At 35.6% G+C, this 10,026-nt stretch overlaps 2 protein-coding genes across 2 annotated transcripts; both read right to left on the bottom strand.

Moving 5' to 3' along the window:
• Positions 1–453: 453 nt before the first annotated feature.
• LOC131942359 (uncharacterized) lies at positions 454–2,856 on the bottom strand. The gene is made up of 3 exons (XM_059302192.1): positions 2,768–2,856; positions 2,222–2,331; positions 454–1,992 (listed from the first exon to the last, which is right to left on the bottom strand). The coding sequence occupies exons 2-3, from the start codon at positions 2,271–2,273 to the stop codon at positions 953–955; spliced, it is 1,092 nt and encodes a 363-aa protein (XP_059158175.1). The 5' UTR covers positions 2,274–2,331; positions 2,768–2,856; the 3' UTR covers positions 454–952.
• A 1,109-nt stretch (positions 2,857–3,965) lies between these two features.
• On the bottom strand, positions 3,966–9,072 carry LOC131942332 (uncharacterized). Its single transcript, XM_059302144.1, has 3 exons — positions 9,018–9,072; positions 7,009–7,116; positions 3,966–6,808 (listed from the first exon to the last, which is right to left on the bottom strand). The coding sequence occupies exons 2-3, from the start codon at positions 7,058–7,060 to the stop codon at positions 5,790–5,792; spliced, it is 1,071 nt and encodes a 356-aa protein (XP_059158127.1). The 5' UTR covers positions 7,061–7,116; positions 9,018–9,072; the 3' UTR covers positions 3,966–5,789.
• Between the last annotated feature and the right edge of the window lie 954 nt (positions 9,073–10,026).

Here is a 10,026-nt window from a genome sequence, read left to right as displayed (position 1 = left end):
TAGCTGCGCAATGTTTTTTAGTCATGTAACTCTATTGTAAATAAAAACATGTTAAGTACTAAAACATTTTATTATAAACGTTTTAATAACAAGCTTTTATGTAATAATGCACTAAAAAGTAGAAAATAAATTATAGACTACTATTTAAATAACTATAAAGAAAAGCGTGAAATTTAGTTGGTATGGGGAAAGAGAGTGATGTGAGGTCGTGACATTCACTTGATTTGTTTAGGACACTTGTGTGTTGAAATAAATGGACTACACATTATAAAAGCTGATTTCTACCACAATCACTCATTGAGTATGATCATTTGATATTCTCTAAGTGTTGTTATAGTTGGTACTTGTCGAGATTCAACCAACTCTACACACAAACCATTTGAAAGTCCTACAATATAATCAGTTAATTAAACAATGTAAATAAAAACGAAATTTCGTTTGAAAACATAGGTAACTGCAAACTATTTAATATAATTAATAAGAGTTTTACAAATAAAAACTGCAAGCATAAGTAATGAGTGAAGGCTACTTATAAACTGATATTACTTTTAAATGAACATTGTTGCTGATGCATTTGTCACACAGAATGTTTAATTAAAGAAATGCATATATGTGGGGGTTTGTTTACAAATGTCTTGGTACACACATGGGAACAAGAACTATGTCATGTTTCTGTCATATCTATGTTTTATATAAGTTAACCATCACGTCGAATTTTAAAATTCGTAAAATGGGATATGGGATATTGAAACATTATATCCTAGCGATTGTCTACGTCTAATCAGTCATGAATATTAGCTGAACCAAAACTTTGAAAACACATGTCGAAAAGTAGTATGTTTTGGAAACTTGCTACAAGTTAGACAGGTGTGTCTATTACATTTGACCTGTCTTAAGAGATGGAATAATACTAAAACGCTACCCAGCGATTTCATGCTGCTATTGCTAGTTATTATTTTATAATCGACTCTTTTATTACATAGTTAGTCAAAGCTAACGCCACACTGCTAGTCGAGTTATCACCCTCACTCAACCACAGCTGATGAAGATCTTCTCCAATAAAACTAAAATCCATGTCCTTTTTCGCAGCGCTGTAGTTAATGTTTTTAGAGTTGACCCCTGTGTGGGGATGGTCACTCCACCCCAGCCTGTATACGGGAGCCCCACTGCTACCAGGGCATGTACAAGTTGTGTACGTGTACCTGGTGTACCCGAGAGATCTAGGTACATCTTTTCTGTGTACCCAGTGACCTACAGAGACCTGCTTAGAACAGCCATGAGGATGTGACACTATAATTGCCAACTTGTCCACCTCATTCTTACTCCCGTATTTCTTCTTTACTTTACCCCACAATTCATCAAACCTTCTAATACAGTTTAACAGTTTTTCACCGATTTCAATTTCATGTGTTACACAAACCAAAGTACACCAGTCTTGGTCAGTAAATGATATCCCACATGCCTTCCATCCGTAAATGTTGACCACTGGACTTTGGTCATCATCAAACCACAACCTACATGTGGACTGTCTCGCCTCAGTTGAGTCAAAGATCACGTGTCTGGCTGTCGACATCCAAAGCAGAACCCATTCTTTCTGTGGTTTAGCCGAATTTTCACATTCAGGACATGGACAAGTATGGTCTGCACAGAATTCTACCAGGTTTGAGCTCACGCACCATATTTTCCCAGTCCCAGTTCTTAATACGTTCTTTCCCCTGGTATTGTGGAAAGGATATGGATCTCCAGTACCCAACACACAATTCGGCCTGTCCGTGCTTGTAAAGTTAACGGCTATCCTGACAGTCAGGTAACTAAAGGCATTGATGACGTCATAGATGTCACTGTCCTGGTAACCGGGAGGAAGATGTTCTTTTCTAAACTTTTTTACAGGAATAAACCCTGTATGGTCAGGATTTTTCTTACAGTTTGTCACGTGTGTGTGTAGATCTGCCTCAGTTTGGCCTTCAAGACATTCTTGTACCTCATGGGTTCCTATTAAAAGTATATATTTTTTAAAATTGTACCCTATAGAAAATGTTTAGGTTGTTCTGAGTTAAAGCAAATTATGATTTCGCATAAGCCATTATAAATTAACGAAATAATGCTTAATTAATATTAGAATGCCCATTATTCTAGCACAAAATACAGTGTAAATAATTGAAACCGTTAAATTCTATTATTGCCGAATGCTAATGACTTTCTAAAAATCGTAGAAAAATACCTCGGAAGAGATCCGCATCATCCGTTTCTTTAGGTAAACTTGCAGCTGCCATTGAAGTTTTACTTAGTTTTGTTTAGAGTAATTTTCCTTAGCGGTAAAGTTGTGGTATTCTGGCCAAGATATATATATATATATATATATATATATATATATATATATATATATATATATATATTTATATATATTGTTTTTCAAACTAAGCACGTAGACAAACGAAATGTTTACATGTTATAAGTTAGTGCACTGTTGTGAATGACTGTTGTGGACTGTGTTTATTAGAGTCTATTTTCTTGTTACATAGACCGAGCCTGTATCTAGTGTTTTGTTACCAGTTCGTTCTCGCGTTGATATATCATGTGACACGCTCCACTGCACTGACGGAATGTCAGTGTGTCACTACAATGATTTAACATTTAGGAAACATTAAGGTAAGGCCACATTGGAGCTGTATCGTTATGAAGGATACGCGTTTCTGGTTTATGAATAGAGTTATCGGTATAATTATATTTTAACTCTATGTTAAAGTAATATTAATGTAATACTTACAGCAACAAGCATCGAAGCCACCAAAGACTGATTTGTTTACAACAGCTCAACTGTTGCTGGGTCTACAGCTAGGTGGTTGAGGTTATGACGTGGCTGACTATATATTAATAGACAACCAATCGTATTATTCCATTTTAAATTATTTTTAGATAACTCTCCATCAACGATCTAGCAGACACACTTCCTGATTTTCTGACACGTTATTTTCGCGTATTATATAATTTTATGATTTATATGTGGTAGAATGCTTTTTTCCCTTCTGATTTGAGGTTTGAAAAAGATTAAATAAAATAATTTAAAATGATGTTAGCTGTAGACTTAAAGAATAAAGCATGAAAGCTTGTTACTTAGGAAGGCGTTAAAATAGTTTTTGAAGCAAGTAAATATTAAAATACATTATATATTTTTTAGGAATTACACACCAGAAATTTATTTATGAATTTTTATCATGTTGTAAATAAAGCTTATGTTTGGGTAGAGATATTTCCATTTGATAAATTTATTTAATTTAGGATGTTTTTGGGTATTAATGAGTAATCATATTTTTAGGTTGGCGTCAGTTTTATCTTTTCGTCAATCCTACATATTAATTTTCGGCTTAATCTTGGAAATTAGACTGGACATTTTTAAAATTTATTATTATTTTTTATTTACTATTGCCGCACTTTAAGTTTTTTTTCACATTAGTAACGTCGCGGACAATGCTATGGTTACATTTATATATATATTTATTTATGTTTACATCATGTAATTGTCACTTCGTGAATGAGTGTCTGATCGAAATTTACCTTCATCATAAAAGTGTTATATATACTATATAATAGAGTAGATTGTATTATGGCTAGTGTGTAACCTGTCTATATTTGTTTGGTTGAAGTGTTACACAATCGCTTGAAATAGATGCCGATGTTCTACATTTGACGACACTCGCCTGAAAACTGAACAAACGATTTACACGCTTGACAGCGTGCTTGGTTAGCATTAATGTGTTCATATCGATTGTGTCTGTTACTGTGTTCCTCTCACTCCCCTCCCATATGTCAGTGGGTAACCATCAACCTGCTTAGGTAGTATTAAAAAGATATAGGCCATACTATACTGTACACCAATAGCTACCTTTATAAATACTTAATATACGTTAAACTAAAAAGAAAGTAAATAAAACAAATGTTTATTTTGTCAAATAAAACTACAGACTTACTAATAAATTATTAATTATTTTAGAAATGGAACTGAACTTCTGTTCATAAAATCATTATAGAATCAAAATATGCCTCTCGAGAAGTGCAAGTTATTACAATAGCATTTTAGAAGGGTTAATTACAGTTTATCTAGGAGCAACATACGATCTTCAAATATTTGCATTATGTAAGATCAAAGATGTAAAAAAGAATAATATAATATTTGGGGTCTGCCTTTCTGTTATAAATATATGTTTGGATTTTTTACTTCTTTGATACATCAATTACGACTGGTAATTCAATAAAACAATGACATTTTATCAAACAGTTGATAAAATGTTTACTATATTTCTAATTCTAAGCGAATTAACAGACCGCCACCATCTTAACATATTGACACACCAGCAAGTCACATATAACTAGGCCACACACACACTAGACACATACAAGTATTGGATGTGCAAGCAGCTATACTGAAACTCAAATCAAGAAAAGCACAATCAGTATATATGCAGGAATACACACCATTTGTAATTTTTGCAAAAAAAGTCTTTAACAGTAAAAATGGCTCCAAAGAAAGAAAAACTGCTAACAACAAAGACATGAACATTTGAAAACTGGTGAGGCACCAAACTACTACCACTAATCAGTAATACATTCTAGATAAACATTCTAGGCAGAGTTGCAGAAGACAAAATGAGGAATTAACAAGCTGGATTTATGAAAGGCTAATCATGCAATGACCGGTAGTTACTTTGAGACGAATACTAGTGAAAAAATCTGAATGGAATGGTCCCTCTATGTACTATTCATAGATTATGTGAACGTTTTTGATAGCTCAGGCAGAAATAGCCTCAAGAAAATCTTACAAGGTATTTCAGAGAAAAATCATACATGCCATCAAAATCATATTTGAAGGGCTCCAATGCATAGTTCTATGTGGTTGCCATAGTACTGGCCCATTTATAGTTCCTACAGGTGTCAAACAAGACTGTTCTGCCCCTACTGCTTTTAACCTAGTAATTGATTGGATGATGACACAAACTACGGACAAAGCGAGGCATCAGATAGAGACAAACCACTAGCCACATGATTTAACACACCTATCTTGTAACCATAAAGACATACACGAAAAACTCACAGAATTAATTCTTTTGCTAAAAGGATGAAGTCTCAAATTAAATATTGACGGAACCAAAATTAATAAACCAAAAAAAAACTGTTGCAGGCAAACTAAAAAGATGGAAAATGATAAATTCACATTCAAGGCCAAATTCAGACTTTTCAAAAGTAATGTCATTAGCGTTCTTCAGTATGGCATTGAATTCTGGATTTCTTCCAAACTAAGAGTCTCCGAAAGATAAGTTATTCGTTGGCCAACACTTTCTCCAAAGGTGGGCTACTAAAAACAGATATTTAAGCCAATAAGATGTAATCGAAAAATGATTGGCGATGTATTAAGGATAAAACCAGATGAAAGTACAACAATGGCGCTTAATCAGACGCCTCAAAGAAAAAAACATAGAAAACAGGTAGTGTCAATCGAGCGTGGAGACACAGAGCAGAAAACAACGGACATATACAGGACTATCTTGGGGGCTGGAAAAAAATTGCCAGAAACCGGCAAAAGCGGAAAGAGCTTTCTACAACTGCGCCATGTGTCTGGGGCACCGACAAAAAAAAATGACGATGAAATTATATTTACACCGATCTTCATTTCCAAAACTGCTACAATCTAAATAGATATGTATGCAATATTTTTTACTTTTGCCCTGCCTTCTATTACAGATGGACAAATACAAAACACAACCGCAGTAAAGTCATGTTATTATTGTCAGCTATTAGTTCATAATCGATTGTATTGTATCGTTGGAGAAAGCTAACGTGGCCGTGGGGTCACACTCATTCAATCTGAGTTGGTCCAGATCTTCTCCTGTAAAACTAAAATCGTAGTCCATTTGCGAAGCGCTGTAGTTGATGTTTTTAGAGTTGACCCCAGTGTGGGGATGGTCAGTCCACCCCAGTCTGTATACTGGAGCCCCGCTGCTACCTGGGCACGTACAGGTTGTGTACGTGTACCTCGTGTACGCTCCTACTGGCTTCCTGTGTACCCAGTGACCTACAGAGACCTGCTTAGCACAACCATGAGGATGTGACACTACAATGGCCACCTTGTCCACCTCATTTTTACTCGCGTATTTCTTCTGTACTTTACCCCACAATTCCTTATACCTTCTAATACAGTTTAACAGTTTTTCCACAATATCTAAGTCATGGGTTACACAAACAAAATTACTAAAGTCTTGGTTACTGTACGATATCCCACACGCCTCTAACCCATAAATCTTAACCACTGGACTTTGATCATCATCAAACCACAACCTACAGCTGGACTGTCTCGCCTCAGTTGAGTCAAAGATCACGTGTCTGGCTGTCACCACCCACACCTGATGACAATTTTTGTGTGGTGCAGCCAATTTTTTACATTCAGGACATGGACAAACTCCGTCTCCACAAAATTCTTTCAGATTTGGGTACACACGCCATATTTTCCCAGTTCCATTTCTTAATTCCTTTTTGCCTCTATATTTGTAGCAAGGATATGGTTTTTCAGTATCGAACTCAAATTCTGGTCTGTTTAGACTTGTAAACTTAACGGATATCTGTACAGTCAGGCATCGAAAGGCATTGATGACGTCATAGATGTCACTGTCCTGGTAACCGGGAGGAAGATGTTCTTTTCTAAACTTTTTTACAGGAATAAACCCTGTATGGCCAGGATTTTTCTTACAGTTTGCCACGTGTGTGTGTAGATCTGCCTCAGTTTGGCCTTCAATACATTCTTGTACCTCGTGGGTTCCTTTAGAAAATAGTTTACAATTTGTAATCGTATAGAAAATGTGACATGTTTTCAGCCGTCGTAAGAAATGTAATACGCTTTACCGTTTGAATGTACATTTTTCTAGCTTTGAAAAATTAAACATATTTTTAAAATATGGAAATAATTGCATTTTACTATGGACTTGTGCAACTAGATTTATAAAAGTAGCACGAACATACCTAGGAAAAGATCTGAGTCGCCCATTTCTTTAGTAAAACGTGAGGATGCCATTGGAGTTTTATTTAGTTTTTGTTTCAATATTCATTCAGCGGTAACGTTGATGTATTCTGGTAAAAATACGGTACACATGTAATGAGAATATGGTACACATGTAATGAGAATATGGTACATATGTTATGAGAATATGTTACACATATAATGAGAATATGGTAAACATGTAATGAGAATATGGTAAACATGTAATGAGAATATGGTACACACGTAATGAGAATATGGTAAACATGTAATGAGAATATGGTACATATGTAATGAGAATATGGTACACATATAATTAGAATATGGTAAACATGTAATGGAAATATGGTAAACATGTAATGAGAATATGGTACATATGTTATGAGAATAAGGTAAACATGTAATGAGAATATGGTACACATATAATGAGAATATGGTAAACATGTAATGAGAATATGTTACACTTCTAAAGAGAATATGGTACACATGTAATGAGAATATGGTAAACATGTAATGAGAATCTGGTACTCATGTAATAAGAATATGGTACACATGTAATGAGATTATGGTACACATGTAATGAGAATATGGTACATATGTTATGAGAATATAATACATACATGTAATGAGAATATGGTACAAATGTAATGAGAATATGGTATAAATGTAATGAGAATATGGTACAAATGTAATTTTTTCAAAACCTGTCACAGCACAGTTTAAATCCTCCCTCATATACGTAACTAACAACAAAGAAGAAGTCACACGACAGACAAAATGTTTCATGTTACAACATCCAGGGTTGTATGCAGATTTTTCAGTGCCGGGGGGGGGAGCAGCGACAGCTCAATAAGACACAAGCCTTCGATATATATATATATATATATATATATATATATATATATATATATATATATATATATATATATATACATATTTTTTTTCCTAACGGGGGGGGGCGGGTGACACCCGACCTCGCTACGCCACTGTATGGAACCAACACGAAAAGCAGGCTGAAATTGGATTCAATGGCCATATGGCGCATAACAAGTTGAGAAGTAATAATAATTTCAAATGCCTATCAAAATATCAATTGAGAACGAAGAAGAAGAAGAAAACCGACAACACCTTTTTTAAAACCTTCAAGGAATGCTAGAGCAATGGTTGCCCCACCCTACACAGACCATATTGAACCCCGCCACATAACAGCTGAAGGATACTGTATCATTGTTATCGATTTGAAAACGTGTTACAGCTTAGCTGTTGAATATTTTGAAATATCAATAGATCTAGTATTTTTAAAAATATCAACCTATTCAAAATACAATAAAGGTATGTCATGTTTCTAAAATCAAAGATAGCTGCACTTTCCATGTAGCAAATGAGTTTATACGCCGACCACAAGATATGTGACTTTCAGTGTTTCTTTCAGACTTTTTATCCGGCACATAAGGGGGGGGGGTATTGAAGGACACTGTTAAAAGTATATATTTTCTATATAAATTATATTTCGCTCAAGGTGGGGGTGGGGGTGGTGGATAGGCGATAGACGTTCTTCAGGGAGGGGGGATTAATCCCCTCTAAGAGATGCATGAAAGAAACTCTTGTGACTTGATTTAACCAACGTGGATGTACTGACATGGATTTAAACATTGGCGCCCCCATTTCAACTACATTTATTACTTCTTTATCACTGACCTTTCTTGTTGAATTAATTTTTATTTCTATTATCATAACAGAAAAAATTCACCACCCTCCCACCGAATCATCAAAACGAATTAGCTCAACTTTAAAATGAAGCGATACAATCTTTTTATTGTTTAGGAAGACTTAAGTCTAATATGAAGCTGAACAGATAAATATATGTGCAGGACAAAGCTTTTTTGTTTTTAAATAATAACCGAGTTAATTAATTATCTGAGTTAATTAGTATTTCAAAGATCTTAAATATGTCGTAGTTTAATTAAGGTCATACAGTAACAAATATCCTTACCTTCACAGACAGTTTTCTTCACGACTCTTGAACGTCCGCTGGTTATATATCACGGTCGTTGGGGTTATGACGTGGCACGATGTCTGATGATGTGTGACGGTTTGGGGTGAGCCAGGGGTTAGAGGTGAATCGGAGAACACATGACTTTGTTTAAGGATGCCACTTTATAACGAAGGGTATTTTCTTTTTAGTCTAAATTCATATGGAGAACAGAGATGGGTAATTTTTTAAAAAAAATGACGGCAAGATACGTGAGTGAAGGTTTTATTCGTATAGACAGCTCGACAGCCGCAATGATTCCTCCAAGGGACGCTATTCTAGCAGTTCATGTGAGCAGAGTCAAACAAGGTTCGTTCCCCTGTTTCTTTTAGACCTTGTAGTGCCACTTTATCTCTAAACTTGAAATCACTTACTAATTACAGATTATCTCCAAACTTAGCGAAGCTTAAACTTCATCGAAAATAATTGAACCGAAATGTTACTACGCAATGTGTTGTTGATTTCGCTAAATTTTCGCTAGTCTTTGATTTTTTCGCCACGATTTCCTGACTTTCCCCACCCCCTCACGCAGGCTGTTAAAATAAACCTGTCCAAGAAGGTGTTTTTTTTTTACCTCCCTTTCATGAAGTTTCAGAAATGAGTTATGAAATGCCTTTAAATAGCACCAGTGCACAATCAGTGCAACTTTTTTGAGTGTTTACCCCCCAGGAATTGTTAATCCCGCTAATTAGGTTACTCGTATCTCAAACCTTGTTCGAATGTCAAAGCAAAATGCAGCTCGCTGCAAAGGTCGTATCTCAAAAACATCTCGTATGTTGAGGTACCACTGGACTCAGAGGCGTTGAGACCCTTCCCGGCGCCCGGGGACATACTTTCAATTTGGCGCCCCCCTCGGGAGCAAATTTTCGATTTGCACCCCCCCCCCCTCGAACTTTTTATTTGCACCCCCCCTCAAACTTTCAATTTGGCGCCCCCCCCCCCTAAAGTCGGCGACCGGGGACATATGTCC

This window comes from Physella acuta, unplaced genomic scaffold, assembly GCF_028476545.2.
Source record: "Physella acuta isolate Inbredline_101_S28 unplaced genomic scaffold, ASM2847654v3 ptg000402l, whole genome shotgun sequence".
Classification (NCBI taxonomy): Eukaryota; Metazoa; Mollusca; class Gastropoda; family Physidae; genus Physella; species Physella acuta.
This window is presented reverse-complemented; position numbering and strand designations above follow the sequence as displayed.

Bases quoted from the DNA above. Each gene is read 5' to 3' on its own strand.
- LOC131942359 (XM_059302192.1), bottom strand. From the start codon at position 2,273: ATGGCAGCTGCAAGTTTACCTAAAGAAACGGATGATGCGGATCTCTTC. The intron at 1,993-2,221 runs GTATTTTTCTAC...TACTTTTAATAG, and splicing joins TGATGCGGATCTCTTCCGAG to GAACCCATGAGGTACAAGAA.
- LOC131942332 (XM_059302144.1), bottom strand. From the start codon at position 7,060: ATGGCATCCTCACGTTTTACTAAAGAAATGGGCGACTCAGATCTTTTC. The intron at 6,809-7,008 runs GTATGTTCGTGC...TATTTTCTAAAG, and splicing joins CGACTCAGATCTTTTCCTAG to GAACCCACGAGGTACAAGAA.